Here is a 22,807-nt window from a genome sequence, read left to right on the forward strand (position 1 = left end):
TCCATCTCTATTAAAAAAAAATGTGGGAATCGTCCTAAGAAAGGAAGGAAGCAACTAATTTCAAAAGGATTAACTTTTCACAAAGATGTATAATTCAATGTTCAAATAAAAGTTGTTGTTTTGAACGTGTTTTTCCTTTTCTGTAATCCAATGTTTATATGAAAGTAGTTGTTCCGAAAGATTTTCTCCTTTAGGTTAGTGTCTGAAAGTTATGGTATTTCCAATACCAATTGGAACAGCACAGAGAAGGAATTCCTGACTCGACATAGGCGTCGGCATATTATTTTTCAATGGTAGTTTTTCAGTTACTTATTCTTAAAATAATATCAATTGATTACCACATGAAAAAGTTATCTCAACTGAATTTTTCCACCATGGGTAATTATGAAAAACCTCGGAATTTAAGGTAGTCGAAAACTCTAAAATACAATGGAAACACAAATGATCACACCGAATTCTCGTCAAACATATATTTACAATTTCAAAAACTACACCTCAACGATTTGATCTCCACAATCTGAAAAATTAAAATGTTTCGCTAAGACATTAGCTTTTCCAAGTGACAAGTCACTTTAAAAAGCTAATGTCTTAGCGAAACATGTTGTGATATATTTTTCAAATAAAGTTTGTGGAGATCAAATCGTTGAGGTGTAGTTTTTGAAATTACTATGGATCTTCACAAGAAACGGCCGAATCAATTAGAAAAAATATATTTTTTACAAAATAATAGAGGCCAACAAAATTGCTAGAAAAATCAAAATTCTTTTTCGCTATATTCGGATGAGGTGGAATCATCATCGGGTTGAATAACAATCAGATTTATCGAACCTTGCACATAATATTTGCTCTCTTCTTTCATAACGTGGCCACACAGTTCTTCCACACATCACTATCACCTACTTCATTCATCACTCGCCTTATATTGTCAAGCACTGCAGCGTTCAAAGTCGGTGACTGATTATATTTCCGCAAGCTTTCTTTCATTGTGGCCCAAAACGTTTCAATTGGATTGAACGTATGGAGGCAAACGTAAGGAGGCCACGTGTTTCACACATCGAATCAATAATATACTCTTTTTTGAAATCACGTTGTTTTATTGTCACCAGTAATACCTTTTTCGTTGGAATCTTTTCGGGTATTTCCATGTCATGATTTCGCATGAAATCAACAATATCTGTTTTTTTGTGTTATTGTAGTCAATAACCGATAATGATACGAATCGTTATCCATAACAATAATCGAGTTTGGAGGAATATTTGTGAGAAGCTGCTCACTGAACCAGGTTTCGAATAAAGTCACAGTCATATCTTCGTGGTAATCAGCAGACGAATCTTTTAAATTTTTGGTCGACAGAAGCAAAGCGTTAGGTACGAAACCACTTTCATACACGGCATGCAAAATTAAAACACGTTTTCCCCTTGAAGAAGGTGTGTTCAAAGCACATCACTTGGTTTCGTCTACCCAGCCATATTTGACAACATCATGGGTGTCAAACCAAGTTTCGTCGAGGTAGATTATATGTCTGCTGGATTCTCGGTAGCTTTTCATTTGCCTCAAATATTCTTGTCGGAGTTGAACAATGCGTGTCGATTCCATTATGACCATCCGATTGTTCAATATTTCATATTTGAAACCACAAGACAATAAGACACCTCGTAGAGTTTTTGAAGATTTGTAATTGTAATCGGGATGGTCGAGTAATTTATACCAAATCAACGTTTGTTTGAAGGTGATTGACGTTTAAACTAGTGAAATTATACCAAATCATTTCCAATGTTTGTACTTAATTTTTTTGGTATATACCATAAATTGTTCGCCGAATCACATCTTTTGTAGTACCAGCAACGTTTGAGATTTTTTTATTCCTTTGTTTTTGTTTCATTGCATGGTCAATGACATCCCCTATTTTAATGACTAGAAGAACTGTCGAACGAGATAGTTCCATTAACTCGCATATTCTATTCACAATAGCATTCTGTGAAGTGTGACAGTTTTCCTTCTTCAAGCATTCATGAATATTTGAAATTACTCGCTGAACATGCACATGTAAGTCCTTATTTTTATATGTAACAGAAAATGGTAATGGAAATGAAGAATATCAATACTATGAAAAAATCATATATTATCATACCTCTGCCTCAAGGAGTTTGCTGAAATCAGTTTCGATGAAGTACAGCATTCCATCAACAGCTCCCTCTAGTGTTGCAGCTCGTATGAGTAATGTAATCATGATAACATATGGGAACAACGCCAAGAAATATGACGCTTTTCCAGAACTCTTCACTCCTCTTATTGATACAAAAAATATTAACACCCATGAAAGTAACAACAAAAGTGACAGTCTCCATTCTGGTAAGCCCATGCTCTCAGAAATGTCATCCATTTCTTTCAGTACTTCTTTTCTGAAATTATCAAAAATTTGGGTTTTGGTATTACATATTTCAAATACTGAATTTGTAACTATAGATTTATCTGTTTCTGACTAACAGCTGAATTTGGCAATGCTCGGGTCGGCTTGACCAACAAACTTAGCTGAAATGAAAATGATATAGAATGGAGAAACGTGTAATGATATATGAATCTTTCAAATGAGCTTCGAAAATAACTACATTGTTTTTTAAATTGCTATGCAAAACGATAATATAAAAGGAATGTTTCATTTCCCAAAATCTATGTATGAAACAGTCATTCATTATTGAATACAACAAAAACCGGGTTGCAGAGGCATTCCGAAAGTTCTTTCGCGAAAGAATATTTATTATTACTTTAATGTTTTCCTATGACATTTACTATAACTTGAGCGGTTGTCAGTCATCAAAAAAAAATAAAATGTTATATTGAATATCGGTTGTATATGATGAAAACACAACAACGTGAATATTTGGGCCTACATTACAATGTCTGTAAACATTTGGATTTACAATTTGGTCCTTCGAGCCGGATCACTTCATCGAAGATAAATGGACATTCTTCCAAGGTCTATTCAGTTTCAATCGAAGGACAAAATTGTGAACTCAAATGCTCACATACATTGTATTTATTGTGAGTTTATATACTCACAAAAGTAGTGTTTTTATTTTAGAGAGCTAGTATTCCATATCAAATTATATTTTTTGTGGTGACTGACAAACCGCTCAAGTTATAGTTTTTTATTTGAAAATCAACTGACAGTCAATGAAAACTCAACATAAAAAGGAAATAAATAAACAAAACAAAACGCTGGATATGGAATTATATCCGACAGACATTCATGGAAGAAACCTCACAGATGTTGTCGCAGAAGTTTTTCGTTCATCCAGCAGCAGGATCATGCTGAAATTATTCGAGTAGCAGGAAAGAAACATGCCATGTACAAAAACTCTAACAACTCTGAACAAAACGTGTCTGAAAACTGTATCGGAGAGAGATGTTCATAAAAAATAAATATTTCAAAATGGGATTTCAAAACATTCATTTCTTTCAACTACATAAACAGTAGGTGGTTAATGTCTGTCAGGAAACAACTACTTCCTCGTCATAGAGCTTCAAATCCCTTTTGTAACTTACATAAATAGTAGAATATATAAATATATATATATATATATATATATATATATATATATATATATATATATATATATATATATATATATATATATATATATATATATATATATATATATATATATATATATATATATATCCATTTAAATCAAAAATTATTAGATGAGTACTCTTCAATCATTCCCATATTGATTTCAATTCAAGAGCCAGCGGTATACAACTGTTTCAGCCTATTGGGCATCGTCAGTACCGGGCAGGCGGTCCTCGATTGAAGACAAAATGAGAAAAAACCAAGAAAGTACTAGATAAAAATAGCTGCGTAAACGCAAGCGAAACATAAGTGGAACCACCTATTGATGTGACACCCAAGTCAACTTGCCAAGTTTTAATGTCAGTGTTGGTGGTTTGACCAATCAACCGACAACCATTCAACCATTTAAATCAAAAATCTATCGCTATCGATACATACACATATACATGAATACAATACTAATTTATCAACTAGAACATCTGGAGAGAGTAAACACAAAAACAAAATGAAGAAAACATTTAGGAGAGTTAAGCAAAAAATTTGCTAGGAGAGTAATTGAATAAGATACAAAAAATTGATTATGGGTAGCAATCAAATGATAGTGCTGGACCCCTTCCGCATCGTGAGATGATATGAAGATGAAATGGTTAGGCGACATGAAAATATTTCTCCGAATGCTATATCAGAATTCGTTGAAGTTTTCGATTAAATATTATGTTTTCACCTTGTCATATATATATATATATATATATATATATATATATATATATATATATATATATATATATATATATATAATTATTGTTGAATAACTTTTCATTTGCATATTCTTATGAAAGCAGAAAGAAACACTTTTTACCTGAAATATAATTCCGATGAACTTATTGTTTCACGCTCCATCAGAGACGTTACATTAGTATGTTTATCGATGCAAGTGATATTCCTTGACTCAGTGTAAGGCTTCCATTCATCGTGACAAGTAGCCCATGGAAAATCGGAGGAAAATGTGAAGGAGTTGATGAAGTAGAATAGAGTTATCGCCATCAAAATACAGTAATACGAAGCAACGGAAGTTGTACCAATGATTTGTCCATACCCAATACCTATTGAACAAAATAAGTATACTGAAATAGAATGAAATACTAGAGCCGAAAGCAATATTACAGTGCAAAATAAGGTGAGGTTATTCAAGGGTGATATATTACAAAAAAATTCATTCAGAAGGGCTGTGTCAAACTAGTCTAGTTTGAGAAATAGAAGTGCATTTTCATTCCGCTATGAATATCTGAACAAAAATAAAAATTGTTACATATTTCAGCAAACTATCAAAATTGTGACGTTTATTTCGGAAAAATAAATTTAAAAATTCATTACTGGTGTTCAGAAATCAGCGAAATGATAAAATGAGAAATTGCAACAGGAAAAATTGTGTTATATTTTGTATCTACTCAGTCAATTATTTTGTTGATAACATTATGAAAAACTGAATGTGTTACTGCATCTCAATTTAGAGCCAAAATATCACGAACCAGATTTATTATGCACCGTGATTTGTTCGTTTCAAATTTCTTTACAGAAATGGTATTTTTCTTTTTGTCACTGTTCCTCAAAATGTTTCAAATCTTAACGATATATAAGAGTTATTTATTATGAAATTGAAATATCTCAGTTATCATCAGTTATCATTAAAGGTATCACCTTTAATATTCATCATGAAGTATTTCGCAGGAAAGTTTGCAAATTTCATTCGTACAGCTCATCGTTTCCATAACAAGCTAATATTCTCAATCATTACATGACATTTGTAACTTTTCCAAAACGATAAAAAAATATTGAAAATGATGGAGAACCCGCCCTGTTCGTCTCTATATTATTGAATACAACTGGCCAATGTTTGATGAAAATCCATTTCAAAACACACTGTTACAGTATACTGTTATATTTCCACTACAAAAGTTTCGACAAAAACATGACACATTCAGCTAAAGCTATAGGTACTCGTATACTGTTCTATAATATTTTATACTGTTGTAAACTGGTTTGCAGTTTTCGAATGAAGTTCGCAGTTTACAATGAAATATATCAGCGAGTCAACTCCTTTTTTAGAATCGTGATTTTTGAAGAATTCAGTTCTCAATTGAATATAAATCTGGGTGGAATGTAGTGCTATAATACGAATTAGATGGTACAGAGTAAACACCTCCGATTCCAGAATAAGAAAGTTTTTATTTTCACTCAAGGAATATGCTCACGGAAATATGAATTCTTTGAATTTTGCACTCAGCAATGATCTAGAACCGTCCAAAACAATTAAGACTATTCCGAATCCTTCTACAACATTTCAGAACATATTGAAACATCTTAGATCACTGTGGAAAGATCAACATAGTTATATGGTGTGGTAACTTACTATTCTCATATGTGGAAACGTTTTTTTTTTTTACCTGAAAAGCATGATTTTGAAGATGAAAAGGCTAGAATCTGATTTTTCGTTAACCAGCTGTTGCCTGTTTATGAAGAACAACCCTCAAAAGTGAACTAGTGCGGACTGCAGACTAACGAGGTCTTGTTTCTCAACAATTCTATAACCTATCAGAATATACGGGAACATTCAGGAATGTTCCAGAATCGTCTATAACATTTAGGAACATCCCAGATCATATGAAAAAGTCGAGAGAGTTATATTGTGTAGTAGCCCCCTATCCCCCATTCAAGATGGTACCATTTCCACTCCTGAAGATATGAGTTTTGCCCTCTCAATAGTTAACGTATTCAAAAACACTTCATTGTGAAATATTCATTGAACGATTTTACAAAAGCGTTTTTGTAAAATCGTTTAGTGAAAATCTCACAATGAAGTGTTTTTTGAATACGTTAGTTATGGATTTTCATTGAGTTTCTGCCAATTCCATCATACATCTCTCAATACGTATTTTCAGAACAGTCCAGATCATTCGAGAGTATTCATATGCATTCCACAATATTTCAGAATATACCGGAACATTCTAAAATGTTGTGAAATGTTCAGAAATTACTTGAAACTTTCGGGAACATCCTGTTATTATTGAATTTTGCAGAACATTTTTGAATACTATGGAAAGTTCTGGAACATTCTAGATTATTCGAAATCTATATTGTTTGGATGCGACTACCCATTGCTTATTCATTACAACTCACACACATTATTGAATCACCTCCTTGACTGAAGGCGGGTACCCTTTAAGAAACTAATTCTAATGACCAGCGATGAATTCATCTGAAGTACTGATGAATCATACACATGACCTTTCATCATGTTTGGAAGAACAAAGAAAGAGACAGACACGACAATTTCAATTTGTGATAAATGAAATAAGTTTTGTGAAAACGATGACTTCTTCAAAAAATTCTGACAACTCTTTTCAAATAATTCCAAGGCAAATAGAAAAAGCTTCATAATTTCTTGATATCTTTGTCAGTTCCACAGGTTAACCAATTTACTGGTTAATTGATTGTTCTGATTGTTTTGGAAGCGGTACTGCTTGCAAACGCTTCATCAATCACTTTCATCATTTTGCAGTGGGCCGATACCTTCGATTCTCATCGGTTCAGAGTATGATTCATTTTTTTCCTGTGTGATACTGGCTCCACGATACTATATTGACTTTTGTCTCAATATATTTTTTTCTCAAGTTTTGATAATTCACTGAAATATTTAAACTCACCTTCATTTGTAGAAATCCCAAACTAATTCGAGTGCAGTTGTTCTGCCATCGTGTTCTTTTCAGATTTTATAATACTTGTATTTCTTTGTTGTTCACTCGTGAACGATGAAATTGATAAGAAATAAGTTGAATAATTATTTAGCTAGTAAATCACCTTTGAAAACAGGCGCCAATTTTTCATACATTTTCACACTTCCCCGACTGGAGAACTGTCCAAGTGCCATTTCCATGTAATACATTGGTCTTCCAATAAATGTCAGTATTATTAAATAAGGGATCAGGAATGCTCCTCCACCATTTCTGTTAGCAATGAAAGGAAACCTCCAAATATTTCCTAAGCCAACTGACATAGCAATACATGACATGAGAAATTCCAGACCATTTCCCCATTGAACCCTCTCTTCTTGCTTTGAGATTTCCTGTAATGAATGTATGAATAATTATCACAAACCAATCAGAAATATGATTTTGAAATTTCGAACAACGAACTGAAGTAATAAATCTCCAATGAAGCAATCTGCATTAGTCGTTATACTATTTGGGAGAAAAATGTTTTTGATTTCTACTCCTCCACCTTTATACTTGAATGTACTCTTTCGAGTACATTTAAGAAAGACATTTTCTGTTGTTATCACATCATATCTATACAGTGAGCACCATATGTAACGGATAAATTCATTTTCTACGTTATTAGCCATTTTCAAGAAAAACCATTGAACACGTTTAATTATGTTTTCGAAAAGACACTCTGTGAAAATTGTATGTTTTCTGTGAACTTGCTGAAGAGAAACAGTTTTACAGTTGTTGTTTGTGTTTCGCTTTCAGTATTACTTTCAGACAATAGGCTGAAAGTTCTAGCAATGTCTCACTTGACTGAACGTCAAAAAGTAGAAGTGTTAATACTACTAGGATGTAGGGACAAAACTAGAACCCAGAAGAATGTAAGTGCAATGTTCAATAATAAATATCCTGATCATCACATTACTCAATCTAACGTTAGTAGAATAGAAACGCAATTTTGTGAATTTGGGACTGTCAAAGATATTTCAAAACCAGGCAGGAATGTATTGATTGACGATGGAAAGAAATTGGATATTTTGATAGACATCGAGGAGAATCCACATAAACCAACCCGCCAACTTGCCGCCAATTACGACATAAGTCAAGTTCGATATTGCGTATTTTTAAAAGTGAAAATTATCACCCTTATAAAGTACAATTGGTATATGAACTCAACGAAGACGATACAGATCGCAGAACTGAGTTTTGCGAAATAATGGAAGCCAGGTGTCTGCGGGATCTGTCGTTTAAGATAAATATATTGTTTTCCGACGAGTCAACTTTTTTTTTATGGAACCGTCAACAGACATTACTGTCCATATTGGATCCGAGAAAATCCCCATTGAAGGATGGAGGCCATACTTAATATCCCAGAAAACTAAATGTTTGGGCAGGGATTATGAATAATCGCATAATTGGGTCATACTTTTTCAAGGAAACATTAACCGTTGAACGTTATTTGGAGTTTTATGACTAATTTTAAGTTCCAACGCTGAAAAGACTTTTTCCAGATAATGATAATCCAAATCAAATAGATAGGAGTATCTGGTATCAGCAAGATGGTACTGCACCACATTTTGCAGCTGACGTTCGTGCATATCTGAATGGAGTTTTTCCCAACAGATGGATTGGTAGACGAGGTGCCATAGAGTGGCCAGCCCATTCTCCAGACATGACACCGCTTGACTACTTTTTGTGGGGTATCCTAAAATCCAAAGTGTACGTCAATAGACCAAACAATATTGAAAGTTTGCAAATCAGAATTAGAGAAAAAATAGAACGTATCACTCCCGAAACCATTCAAGATGATCTTGATAACTTTCAGCAACGCCTTTATCATTGGCAAGATACAAATGGCTGTCAGTTTAAACATTTGATCTGAAGACATCCATTAATTGCACATTGATTGCTACTGCTTTAATAAATGATTTAGATAACACAATTTATGCACGAATTCGAAAAATGAAGAAATGGCTGTACAGAAAATTGAATACCGTTCAAGATGAGGTATCACTTGACCCCCTTTTGCATTTAAATAAAACTAGGGGGTGGTCTGTCACTTTGAGGTAGGGTGAAGGGGGAGAGATTTATTTTCACTGGTTCGGACTTCCATTGTCTACTATATAAAATGATTTGAAATCCCTGAAATAACTAAAAAAGAAAAATCATAAATGAATAGCTGAAAAATAACAATTATATTAAGCAAAATAAACCTGAAATGAAATAATAGTGAAATAAACTACAAGTAAAAATATAACAATTGAATAAATAAAAATAAAGGAATGAAAAAAAGAAAATAATAAAAAGTGTAGAGATTCCAAGTCACGTTAGTTCACGACGTTTCGATTGTTAGTATCTGCAATCGTCTTCGGGTGTAGAAATAAGCAACGTATGGAAACCCATCATCAAGCGAAAAATGGCCAACTCCCGCCAAAACGGTCATCTCTCACGGAACCAGTGAAGCGGAAAATGGTGAAAGTGAAAGTATTTCAACGACCTATAAATAGTCATCTCTCGGAGGTATCAGTCCAGTCATCACCCGAAGACGATTGTAGATACTAACAATCGGAACGTCGTGAACTAACGTGACTTGGAATCTCTACACTTTTTATTATTTTCTTTTTTTCATTCCTTTATTTTTATTTATTCAATTGTTATATTTTTACTTGTAGTTTATTTCACTATTATTTCATTTCAGGTTTATTTTGCTTAATATAATTGTTATTTTTCAGCTATTCATTTTTAATTTTTCTTTTTTAGTTATTTCAGGGACTTCAAATCATTTTATATAGTAGACAATGGAAGTCCGAACCAGTGAAATTCATCATAAAACATTGTCAATCACCTTCAAACAAAAAGGAAGGGATTTATTTTATGTCACAGAATGTCTTCTCGAATACATAATTAGACGTGTTTCAAGGTTTTTCTTGAAAATGGCTAATAACGTAGAAAATGAATTTATCCGTTACATATGGTGCTCACTGTATACCCATACATCCTAATTCATCAGACAAACCGAAAATATAAGGAATGATGTTAGTTGTGAGATATGTGTATTGTTGTTGAGTTTGTGATGATTGTGAAGTCTGTATATGTTGTGTATTGCTTTTACCAACTTTATGGAGAGGTATTTTCATGAACTGCTCATCTGAGCAGTTTTTGTTTACAATATATCTTGTTATGAAATTATCTGGTGATCAAGCTATAAAATGGACTGAAACAAAAATTATCACTGAAAAAAATCTAGGAAAAATTTGAAAGATCAAATAATCTGCACATATTCTTCAAGCAGGTAACGAGTGTATACCAAATATCTCTGTGTAAAAAGAACGTACGTAGTTACCATCGCTAGGACGAGAGACTGAAAACAGAAATATGAACCTCAACTGAATTCTCAAAAAACATCTACTAGGTATGTGTGTTTATATGAACTATCGCATATGATATCTGAACATTTCATTATTTTGATGTATGTCGGAAGAAACGAAGGTATTTACAATTTCAAACAGAAGTTTTGGAGTGGATTTTGGATTTTGATGACGGCAAAATATCGTTTTTCGAAACGTAGACCAGTAAAAAAAGCTAGGAATTGAAATGTTTTGTTCCATTTACTTTTTATCAATTCGTAGGCAAAATGTATGAATACGACGAGATACTAACTGGACTCTTCTGTGATTTACACTACGCAATAACTTTCCGAAGTGAACTTTTCAGTTTGTCCTTTATTACATTTTAGCAGATTCTCTTCGTGGACGGTTATATACCCAAAAAAACAGTAACAAGCATTGAGTCCTTCACAAAAAATGTCTTCGAGTGAGATTTATTCTATTTCTTCTAGATTTTGAGCAACCATTAATTTTTATCCTTGTATATCTATTATCTATGCTATTCGGCAGAAAAATACTATGAAAATTGGAAGAATGTAGTACCTTCAAATCATAAGTTACCCTGCATCATTTTTCAAAGTGATTCATTCTTTTTTTTTTCAACCTTTCACAAAACGAAAATAAATCTAAATCAATATGAAATATGCGCAAACGTGGTGAAGGCCATAATTTGAAGTTCACTTTAAAAATTCACTCTGTTAAAAAAACTTCTGATGAAAATCTGCAAAGAGTCGGTACAAAACTAATGCATGCAGCATATAGGTTGACTGGAAGTCCGATGTAGACATGATGAATCAATCTTTCTGTTATTTTTTAAAATTCATTTAATTCTTGTTTTTATCGTAAAAAACATGAAACTTCTGAGTTGTGAGTTTGTATTGATAGAAAATGACAGCTAACAGCGGATAACAAACAATTTGCATAAAAAAACGTCGAACAAGTAAGAACAGTCAATGCGATGGTTATTTTCCAATTTTTGTTTCGCAATAAAAATGCGAACATTCGAAAACTAGTTTATTCGATGTGATCTCTGCCGCAGAATAAAGATAGAAAACTCGAAGGAAGTAAAGAAAACATAATGAAGTCTTGAAAATTTTATGGAATAAATGTTTGTTTTTACAAAAGATTCCTGTCGAATCGAATATTCTGATAAGGTGATCGCTGTTATTGCTGAATAAAATGTCATTATGCATTGAAATTTTGAATAATTATATTGGTATTTCCACGAAATTGTTCTCAAAATAACAAGTTGATGATAGAATCTAGTTTTGAAGTTATCCTTTCCAGTTGGCATTGCAATTCAGAAAAATCAAGAATATCGCTCTGAGCATTGCAAAGATATATTTGAAAAATGGAGTTTTAGGAAAATATAGGTAATTTACCGATAGTTTTGTATGAATGCCTCATTTTCAAATATTTCCCAATATTCCTTCATTACGAACAATATATATTATATATATATATATATATATATATATATATATATATATATATATATATATATATATATATATATATATGATGATGGGCCAAAAGCCCGAAACACGTGTCTATGGTTTGCCACTTTCATGAGTGCTATGTCTGATATTAACTTATGTTTCTATATATATATATATATATATATATATATATATATTTATATATATATATATATATATATATATATATATATATATATATATATATATATATATATATTGTGACAGAAGTTGCAAAACCCTGGCTGTATGTTTAAAACTGAACATCTCAGTCATATACATAAACTCCTAATGATTATATATTTAATGTATTCGTCCTCATCCAGTTGTAACGATTTGTTACCATTAGTTCACTATTACTTCAGATATGATTGGATAAATTCAGTGGAACAAATAACATTTTTCCACGACTATTCGTTATGAATCCATATTTGGTAAGGATATCAATATTAGCAGTTATTCAACGTAAATATGTTCACTTTATCAGTTACCATGAATATATTCAGACAAGGTTTCATTAACATTAACAGCAGTTGGAAATTCTGGGAAACTATGCAATGTAAATTCTGGTGTACGGTGATATTTCTTTTCTCTGATTTTTGAACCAGTCTGAAATCAAAACTAGATTGGGTGAAAGCGTTGATTGGTTTAATCATGAGTTACTGACATTACATTTCTATAAAACTGCTACCACTTCATCGAGATCCATAATCATTGATCAAACACCTCAATGGAGTCGACTATAAAACAAAATATTTAGGAGTTACTATGGATTCAGATCTACGCTAGAAATAAAAGTGAAAATATTACTGAGAGACGTTTTCGATATGTAGTTTTCCGTTGATAGAGGGATCGACAATTTTCTCTACCTAAAAAAATCAAAAAACCGTGCCGAAGAAATTACTAAAAACATTTCAAATGAGCCGCATACCTTCTATTCGAATTTACTATTCAGAGAGTTGAAAATGTCTGATATATCAGACGAAACTGCATATATTCAACTTGGTCACATTTCAATTCATAAACAGAAACAATTATGAAACAAATGATAGCCATCATGATGCCTGTTGCAAATCAAAGTCCTTCATTTCGATACATTTTTTGAAGAAAAGCGGTGTAGATTTTTCAATGTTTAATTTCCTGAATATGAATTTCGTCACACGTCTTCATTGAAAACAAACAGTTACAATGTAGTTTATAACAAGAGAAAATATACATGATGAAATTGGCCGATAGTGGATAAAAATCCATGACGTAATTAAAAAAACACTTCATTATGAGATTTTCATGGAACAGTTCCACCAAAACTCAACACGTGTTTCGCCATACAATGGCTTCTTTGGGGGTGTCTTTACCTTAGTAAGAAGTATAAGAGAAAATATACTTGATCCCCGTCTCACTCTCTCAAGATATTTTTGAATCATACCTCACATTAGGTAAAATTGTTCAACTTTAGCTTTGATGGAACCCGTTGTCAACGTACTTCAATCCGTAGCTTTGAACGTAGTCAAAGCCTCGGAACACGTTGAAAGGATTTTACTTTCAATCAAAAACCACCGTGAAAATCCGGAAAAAGTGACAGACGAAATTATAAAGGAAGCTTCTGCTGTTGCGGAGAAAGTCGGACTGGTGAAGGACATTACATCAATGCCGCGTATTACGGGAAAACAACGTCATAGAAGCAATCATCCAGCAGAATGCCCTTCAGAATACTGGAAGAGGTCTTTAGTAATACCATACTTGGATTCGATCATTACCTCCCTTGAAGTACGTTTTGCTGAAAAAAACACGCAATCATTCGCATTATCTAAGTTACATCTGGCGCAGATGCAAAAGATGACAACTGAAAATCTGAAACAAAGTTGTGAATCTATTGCCCAGTTTTATGATTTACCGGCAGCAATTGTTTCACGATAGGCTTGATCTAACATATCTCTAACACATCCTGCTTTCCAGAAACGAAAAAAACATTATTGAAAAGATTGATATCTGAAAATTTTGTTTGCTAATATCTATCTTACATTTTCTCAACCTCAGGTTGTTCAACAAGCTGGTAGAGTAGCTGTGTACATTTGAATCTGAAATTTGCGAAGCTCGTCTTTACGATCATCCCATTTCAATATGTCATCCAGTGTTATACCCACCAGACTCACAGAACTGCCATTTGTAATAATTCTGTCTGAGGAGAAAACATTTTTTGGGTTTCATTTAGATTTAGTTTGATTGTAAACCAAATCTGAACTTCGTTTTTGGCATCTGCTGTTAGTCTGTTAACTTCAACAAGATCTGACTGTGAATGTAAAAAGACTGAGTCGTCAGCAAAATTCTGAGAAAACGTCATCATTTAATACACACTTGGAGACATGACATCTATTTTTAAATGAAAGAGACTCAGACCTGCGGCAAAATCACCATTCATTCTTTTCAGGACATATCGGTAATGAACTTATGAGAAAAAATCAAGATATATCCAACTTAATCACTATATGTAGGAAACACTGAAGATAAACGCAGATATAACCAGTGTGATCATCTTCAAGAGGGAGATCAAACTGAACTTCATTTCGAAGATGATCGCTTGGTAATCGAAACACGTGTCGAAGTGTTGAAATGACGGTTTGGTGTTGGAAAAAAACACCAGTGATATGCATTAGTATACACTGAAGGTTCCAAACAGTGCATCACTAGTACTCCTTGGAATCTTCGAAGAAATTTTCCTGCAAACGCAATTGGCAATAAAACTGGAAGAGTCGACCTCCGATTTTCGAACGAGCACACTTGCAGACCGGTTTCGGGCTCCTTAGTCACTTAGTCAGTGCAAGATAGTGGCCATCATCGACCTAAAGTCAATGATACTCCATAATTGAAAATCGAAATTCTTTCAGAGTATTTCATTCCTCGTCTTGAGTTGGAGTGAACAACAAAAATGTCACTCCATCTAGTGGACGAGATACTAACCAACTGCATATCCGAAATTTGTTCGATTCCTCTGAAAAAGGACGAGAAACTTTCTCATTAGTCAGGCTATGCTTGAAGACAGGCAGTAAACAAATCTAAAGAAATTTACTTTAAATGTTCAAGCCCGTCGGATATGCAGTTGGTTAGTACCTCGTCCACTAGATGGAGTGTCATTTTTGTTTTTTGCTCCAACTTAAGACGAGGAATGAAATACTCTGAAAGAATTTCAATTTTCAATTATGGAGTATCATTGACTTTAGGTCGATGATGGCCACTATCTTGCACAGCTGAGTTGCTAAGGAGCCCAAAACCGGTCTGCAAGTGTTCCCGTTCCAAAATTGGAGGTCAACTCTTTCAGTTGTATTGCCAATTGTTTACTGCTTGTCTTCAAGCATGGCCCACTGACTGATAAGAAAGATTTCCTATATGATATTTGAGGATCATAACAATGTTTTTTCAGGAAAACGGGCAAAAAGGTTCAAATCTAACTAGGATAAAGAATTTTAGTATCATTTGAAGAAATTCCGTGGGTATTCGCAACTGTTCGAGAAATTTTTTCAAAATCATATACAGGGTGTTTCAGAATTCGACGGACAAACTTATACCACGTCATTCCTCTTGCAAAATGATGAAAAATGAGGTAGGACATGTGTGTCCGGAAATGAGCCGTTTCAGAAATACAGGGCGTTGAAGTTGCAAAATAAAAAGACCCTTTTCGTCGTAGCTCCCGGACTAAAAGGAATAAATTAATCAAACTCAGCGAATCGATTACGAGCTAGAATGTGCTTCCTCCAGTGGTATATTTGCTTCAGTATCAGTAGCCAGTGGCGTTCCAGCGGGGTAATAGCTTATATTTCCCCCCTTATTTTTTACACCACTGACTTTATATCCACAACCGTCTTTTTTTTGAATTCCTTAATCAATTTTACGTAAAAATCAAAAAAACATTCACTATGATAAAACCAGTAGTTTTCGAGAAAAATTGAGAACTGATACGTGCATTCTTATATGGGAATAATCGATTAAATTAATCGAAATTCCAAAACCAAAATTATTAGAACTCTTTTATGATTTTACCATTGATTTAGCGCTTGCAAGTGATGGTAATTATTGTGGGTTTTCTATCATCGTACCAATTTTTGTTATGTTTAGCATATTGTAATGACAAATCATAACTCTTGAGGCTTATTTTCGTGCTTGTCAATAGATTTCATTGTTGAAATGTTTTCATTGTTCTCAGATCTTCGAGTGACTTTGTGATCTGAAAAAGAGTGACCCCAAATAAAATTTGCGATCATTCGGAATCTCGACTGAGTTAGGCTCCAATAATCCTAAAATAACACCATTATTCTGGATTTTGGGAAAATTATTTTTTGTTCACAATTATCCTGTCTTTCCCATTCGTGAAATCACACTTCTCTTTGTAGAATCGTAAATATCTTGAAGAATATTCATTAATAAGAAAATGAAAAACATTCTCAAAGTATACAGTGTTTTCAACTTTTCACAGATGAAGCCGAAAAACAAAATTTTACCAGTAGACTCTAATTATACGCCTGAAAAAAAGAAATGTAGTTGGAAGAAGTCAATTTATTTGAATAATCATCTGATAAGATCTTCGCTAACTCTAGTCAGTAAATGAAGTTTTTTAAATAAATGAAGAAATGGAAGTTGTCTATTTACAGCTAATTACATAACTCTTAGTTGGATGTCGGTACTCATAATTCATCTTTGAGTAGAAATATCATGTTCAAAATATACCTTCTCTACACATATTTTAGATAATGTGATAAGAAACAATACTGTTGAAATTCTAGAACAGTGAGTCATAAACACGAATTTCTTTTTGAAATTTACATTGAAAATTCAAATGTGCTTTTGAATAATAATGAGAACATCTGATGAATAATCAATAGGGTAATTGTTCGAAATTTTTTCCGTCAACACGTATACACGATCTGCAACGGCGCAACATAGAAAATCGCACTTTTTCAAATGATTCTAAATTTTCGGCAATCGTTATCGATGCAGCTTGAATGCGGGCGACTAATTCTTCTTCTTTTTGGTTCTGTTTCATAAACCAGTGACTTCATATGACCCCAAAGAATATAGTCAACAGGATTCAAATCTGGTGATCTGGCAGGCCATTTGTGGGGTCCACCTCGACCAATCCAATTGTCACCGAATTTCCGATTTAAGTACTCTCTAGCAGCTAACGAAAAATGAACAGAAGCACCGTCGTGCTGAAACCACATTCCATTCCGGATATTCAGAGGAACATCTTCTAACAATTCAGGCAATACTTCTCCCAAGAAAGTGCCATAATTGTCCCCATTCAAATCATCTGGTAAAAGATAAGGACCAACTAAACGGTTTTCTACTATTCCTGCCCAAACATTCAATGAAAATTTTGTTTGATGGCCATGAGGATGAATAGCAAAAGGATTTTCCTCGGCCCAAATATGGCTATTGCGAGAATTGAAAATACCTTCCCTTGTGAATTTTGCCTCATCAGTGTATAACACTTGCTTGATAAATTCCGGATTATTTCTCCACATACTTAAAAACCATCGAGAAAATTCAATTCGATCTGGATAGTCCTCTGGTTTCAGTGCCTGAACTTTTCTCAGTCGATATGGGTATAACTGCTGTTCATGCAAAGTCCTCCAAACAGATGATGAAGACACATGCAGCACTCTAGCTATAGATCTACTACTTTCAGACGGATGTTCAGCAGCATAGTTCAATATCTCCTCTTCTGTGATATAATTTCTTACAGTTCTCTGTATACCTGCATTCCTTCTGGTAATTAAAAAACTTCCTGTTTCCCTGAGTCTTCTGTCCACGTTTTCGAACGTTTTCCAATTAGGAATTCTATTTCTTCCAGGAAAATTTTCACGATACATTCTTTGTGCCAACCTTCCATTTCGTCCCGATTTTCCATAAATAAGGTGCATGTCCGCTAACTCTTCGAATGTAAAATTCATTTTGAAATACACAATCAAACACTTTCTGACAGCTACGTTAACTTGGAAGTGTCATACGAATCTCATTTCATTTCCACAGCCCCCTAACAAATTTATTGTTGTCAATGAATAAAGTAATCCTCATTGCTTAGGTGGATCAAAGATTGTTATAAGTCACGTGAATGTATTCTGAAACTATTCAACCAGTGGCTGAAGAACTCGAGAATATCGGTACAGTTATCTAACAAAACTATAATAGATATGCCCAGGAAACATTGTAGATGGCTAAGGTTGAAACAAGTAATGGTATTTTGGTTAATCGATAAAACTTGGATTTTTACCCAGTGAGAGAAGATAATTCAATAAAACATTCTGAGTTCAGTTTTGCCAACTCTTCGTAATTGTCTTTGAAAATCGTTTGGATGGAACATTTCATTAAAAAATAAATCTCGAGGTAAAGCCATTCAGTAGGTCTGCGGGCTCACAACATATCTGCAAAAAAGTTGGTAAAATGGTAGAAAATCCGCAATATGTTGCCGAAGTGAATAATTTTTCAAGCACACAATGAATGGTAGAATGATGAAAGAGTTCAAATAATTTCGGTTTTGGAATTTCGATTATTTTACTCGATTATTAATATTCCCATATGAGAATGCACCTATCAGTTCAACTCAATTTTTCTCGAAAACTACTGGTTTTTTCATAGTGAATGTTCATTTGGTTTTTACGTAAAATTGATCAAGGAATTCAAAAAAAAGACGGTTGTGGATATAAAGTCAGTGGCGTAAAAAATAAGGGGGGAAATATAAGCTATTACCCCGCTGGAACGCCACTGGCTACTGATACTGAAGCAAACATACCACTGGAGGAAGCACATTCTAGCTCGTAATCGATTTGCTGAGTTTCATTAATTTATTCCTTTTAGTCCGGGAGCTACGACGAAAAGGGTCTTTTTATTTTGCAACTTCAACGCCCTGTATTTCTGAAACGGCTCATTTCCGGACACACATGTCCTACCTCATTTTTCATAATTTTGCAAGAGGAATGACGTGGTATAAGTTTGTCCGTCGAATTCTGAAACACCCTGTATATTATCTTGAAAGAGAAGACAAGCAAATTCTTCATTCAATTCATCATTTTGGAGAAACATATATGCAGCATTGAATAATCATACATAAGGCTCTCGTTTTCCTTTGAAAAAGTATTTTGATACCGTAATGACTTTCAAAAAATTCTTGTATATGCAGTTGTTGATGAAAATTTGTTACATACATAATGTGTTTGCAAAAAGGCGCCAACAATATATGTAATGTGTACTTTTTGACGAGATATTACAGAGATATTTTAGGTGAAAAATGAAAAATATGTTGCCGATGACCACTCAAAACTGGTATCATTACTATTATATTTTCATGATACTGCGATTGGAGCAGAATGCCATTGTTGAAACAAATACAGCTGTGGGAATTATAACATCGGTAAACGTAGATACGAGTACAGTAGTAGGGTACAGAAACAATTGATTGCCACTGGGCATATTTCATCATGAAATATGTACGAATATCGTGTTGTAGATTTGGTGAATGAAGAAAATTTGAATATTCACTGAATGAACGAGAAACTTTTGCTGAATGGGGTCACCAAGAAACATTTATTGGATGACTGAATGTAATATTCTTGGGGTTTGTGGCTCCTTTTCAATCATGTAAGCTACAAGATGGCAGAAATTCAAATGAAATTATAATTTTTTTTAAAGATGTGCGGAGAAACTATGACGTATTTTTGAGCAACATGATGAAAAAAATGGGTTTACACTAAATAAAAATGAATGAATTAAATTGAGGTACGTTGAAATTTTTTATTGATTGTTCTACACATCCGTGTTGAGAAATATGTTCGCATTTTCATTAATTAGCTCTATAGTCTATCCCTGTTTTTTGTATACGTGAACTCTAAAGTACAACAACTTGAAAGAATCATAACGTTATCAAAATTATTTTCAGAACTTCTCACCTTTGAATATTTTAATATAAAAAATTGTGGAAAACTTCCAACAAAAAGAAGCAAGCAATCAGTTCCAAAAAAACTCTAAACAATCATTAATCATGGAAATGAGTAACTTTCAAACACAAACTAGAAGAGCAAACCGTATCGAAACAGTAACTTCCATACGAAAGAAAATCACTTTCGAAACAAATGCTTTTATATGAAGACTGAATCATACTAGAACACTTTTCTCTATTCAGTTTGTATTTCAAACATTCGTTGAGGAATTGATTCAGATATCATTCACAGGATTCCTACACAATATATAGTGACACTAACATGGGATACTGTCATGCTCACTGGTAGACATTCGATGTCCCGCGGTAGGACACTTACCTTATCAGCTCATCAGAACCAAATTAATATCTCCTTAAAATATACATCTTTCAATATAAACAAGATTCCTATGGCTGGGATTTAATCAAATGAGTGAATGAATATCATTATGTACTATTATTTATGACATGAGTAGATTAAACTCATTCTGTGACAAAAAATCGTGATGTCATGAAGGAATTGAGTGTTTTTGAAAAAAAAATGGTTTTCGTTAACCAGCTGTCGCACCCCTACCAACGACAACCCTCAGAAGTCGAAACTTTCGCGAGCTAAGGACTAACGAGGTCTTACCTTTCATCATGTGATTCCTAACACGGGTTGGACGATGGCAAATGAAAATCGATCGTTCAGCCTGCTTGAACCACCAACCAACACGGCGGTACCGAAGAGCTGTTAAGACAAGTGTCTTACGGCGCAACATCGAATGTATATCAGTGAGGATGACAGTGTTCCATGTGAGTGAAAGTTTATCTTTTTCATTCACTGTATTGTGAATGATAACTGATTCAATTCCACATCAGAAGTTTCTAATGCAAATTGAATAGAGAAAAGAATTTTTTTGGTATCAAAATGAAGAAGTACAAAGCAAAACTCTTTTTCTTCGAAAAATTAATCCCTTCTGGAAGTATAATTCTTTCAATTTGAGCGAATATAATACTGTAATCGATGACATGAGTAGATTAAACTCATTCCGTGACATGAAGTCGTAATTTTATTAATGAATTGACTGAGTTTTAATTATAATGTTATCCAGATTTGCTAGTGAAGAGCTGATAAACAAATGTCTCACAGAGAAACATCGAATGTGCACCAGTAGGGATGAATTGTGAGTGGAATATCGCCTCTTTCATTCACTACATTATGTAGGAATCCTGTGATTGATATATGCTTCGATTCCATCATGAATGTTTGGAATAAAAACTGAATAAAGGAAAGTTTGTATAATTCAGTGTTCATAAAAAAGTATTTGTTTCGAAAGTAATTTTGTTTTCATATAATTCATTGATTATATAAAAGAAGTTGTTTCGAGAGAACTTTCTCTTCCAGTTTGCGTCTGAAAGTTACTTTTTTGCATGATCTAAACATATTTGTATAGACTAACTTTTTTTGAAACTGGTTGCTTCCTTTCTCTCTTTGGAAGATTTTCACATTTTCTGTATTGAGATAGAGAAGTAGAAAGCTAAAACTTTCCTCTCCCAAAAATTGATCTTCCAATTGTATAATTCAATTCATCATTTGCGAATTACCAAAAGGCAACTATCAATTTTTTGTTGTCGTTAATTTTCGTCTACCTAAGAGAATCAGTAGAATAGTTGGCAACTGAATCAACCAGTACTAGGTATCAATGAATCATTCAATTTATTAGTTATTGAATTCGTTTTAAATCATGAATTCGAGTGAGGCTCCTTTTTTTTAATTTTTGGTATTGCGGTAGTCGTAACTCTCTTTATACTCTAGTTTTTATCTCCCCAAGTATTTCACTACTAATGTTCACTTGGAATGTCATATGCATGAAAATGTAAAATTCAGAAAAACGAAATGAGCTATGGATATCAATTGAAATATATTATGGAGTGCGCTCACTATGGACACTCATCGATAACATTCGATCCTTTCTGGGATTTGTCTCTTCTTATACAACAAAGAACTGGCAAATTAATTTTGTCACAATGCTTGGATTTCTTCGCAAGGAAAAAAATCTGTATGAAGATGAAAACTAACGTTTTCGAAGTGTAAGGAAAGAAGAAAATGCACAGAGTCTTTATGAATCTGTAAGTTTTACCGTATTTTAGTAATTTATTCAAAAGTATTCTCTCCAACAGAAATATTCAGAGGCAAATCAAATGTTGCCATTAGTTTTTTTTGAGAAGACATATATGAGCAATTATGCAGTAGACAATGTGGCTGCTTGTCGTTATAATCTATATGCACTTCTGAATCATTGTGGGACTACTTTCAACGAGCATTACACAACATATTGTAGACACTCATACAGTGGCACGTGGGACGAATACAACAAATTCACCAAAATCGTTTGTGAGTGTGAATGCATATGTCCCTTTTTATGAAGAAGACGGAGTCGCAGCTTTCAGGTGATTTTTATGAATTCTAAACGACTTTTCTTTCATCGGATGATGGAATATTCTGTATATCTTATTTGACAAAACCATGGTAAAATTTGCCAAACACGTGCGAATCATCATGGAGAAACTCACCTGTTTTTTTGAATCCACTCCATTTCCACTTTCCACATCAGTAGGTTCTTTTTGGAATGAGGGGTTATTCAAACCATGTAACT

At 33.5% G+C, this 22,807-nt stretch overlaps 1 protein-coding gene across 2 annotated transcripts in view; it reads right to left on the bottom strand.

The window, feature by feature from the left end:
• The window catches only part of LOC111513983 (sodium-dependent nutrient amino acid transporter 1), a 112,035-nt gene that overhangs the window by 48,795 nt on the left and 40,433 nt on the right, over positions 1-22,807 (bottom strand). The window contains exons 2-5 of one of the 2 annotated variants that reach the window (XM_074184838.1): positions 22,725-22,805; positions 7,433-7,697; positions 4,434-4,677; positions 2,132-2,402 (exon numbers count right to left, since the gene is read on the bottom strand). In XM_074184838.1, coding sequence (XP_074040939.1) covers positions 2,132-2,402; positions 4,434-4,677; positions 7,433-7,697; positions 22,725-22,805 — 861 coding nt within the window. Of the gene's footprint in view, positions 1-2,131; positions 2,403-4,433; positions 4,678-7,432; positions 7,702-22,724; positions 22,806-22,807 lie in introns of both variants that reach the window. The other variant, XM_074184839.1, reaches the window with a different exon arrangement.

Source organism: Leptinotarsa decemlineata, unplaced genomic scaffold (genome assembly GCF_025532065.1).
Source record: "Leptinotarsa decemlineata unplaced genomic scaffold, Ldec_3_MD MMD2_tig00026358_RagTag_RagTag, whole genome shotgun sequence".
NCBI lineage: Eukaryota > Metazoa > Arthropoda > Insecta > Coleoptera > Chrysomelidae > Leptinotarsa > Leptinotarsa decemlineata.